General features: G+C 61.2%; 1 protein-coding gene across 1 annotated transcript in view; it reads right to left on the reverse strand.

Annotated features, from left to right (window-relative positions):
* GPRC5C (G protein-coupled receptor, class C, group 5, member C) overlaps nt 1–877 on the reverse strand; it is a 21,236-nt gene that overhangs the window by 5,434 nt on the left and 14,925 nt on the right. The window contains exon 2 of the mRNA XM_005861948.2: nt 5–573. Coding sequence (XP_005862010.2) covers nt 5–573 — 569 coding nt within the window. The remainder of the gene's footprint in view (nt 1–4; nt 574–877) is intronic.

The following is an 877-nucleotide window of genomic DNA, read 5'->3' on the forward strand; positions in this document are numbered from 1 at the left end:
GGACCAGCGTAATGATCAGCCACTCGGTGTTGATGATCACCTCCACCAGGGTCAGCAGCAGAGCCACGGCGAAGAGCACCCAGCCCCGCGGCCCCTGGTTCTTTCGGGCCAGGAAGTTGAGGGCAAAGACGTGGGCCACCAGGCACGAGAAGCAGATGGCGAACAGGACCCCGAAGAGGAAGCGCCGGGAGGCGCAGGTGGAGAAGTCGGGCTTCACCACGCAGGCGAACACGAGGCAGAAGAGGCCCAGGGTCCCCAGCAGGAAGAACACCTGGGTCCCCAACAGGCTGCGCTTCTTGGTGTCCTGCACGAAGGGCAGGCTGGCCACAAGGACGATGGTGAGGACAAAGGTGGTGACCACGCCCGCCCCGGCCACGGCCTCTAAGACGATGCCCCAGGCCCCAGAGCGGTCACACAGGTTATAGTAGAGGGGGTTGAGGTCCGGGCTGCAGCCGGGCGGGGCTCGGTTCTGGGCCTGCGCCCCAGGGAACGGGAAGAGCAGCAGTCCCAGGCATGTCAGCAAGGCTCTGTGGGTGGCCATCCTGGCTCCCAGGCCAGGCTCCCGCGGGGTCCCTAAAGACGGAGGGAGAAAAGGCACAATCAGTCCTCCCCAAAGTCAGACGCTAACATGGGTGCCGCTTCCCGGAGCCTGAACCAGGGCGGACAGTGCACACTGATCAGGAGACTGTCCCCCTGGGCTTCAGAATCCTTCTTAACACAGAATTCCTGGAAGGCCTGCCAACCGACCCGACCAGAGAGGCAAATGAGATGAAGCCCATTTGTCATTCCTATTCAGGGAAGAGGAAGGAATTGTCATTGCATTTTCAGGTCCCACCCCCATAATGTGGATCTAAATATTCCCTGAGTTCTTACAGCC

This window comes from Myotis brandtii, unplaced genomic scaffold, assembly GCF_000412655.1.
Source record: "Myotis brandtii unplaced genomic scaffold, ASM41265v1 scaffold157, whole genome shotgun sequence".
Lineage (NCBI taxonomy): Eukaryota > Metazoa > Chordata > Mammalia > Chiroptera > Vespertilionidae > Myotis > Myotis brandtii.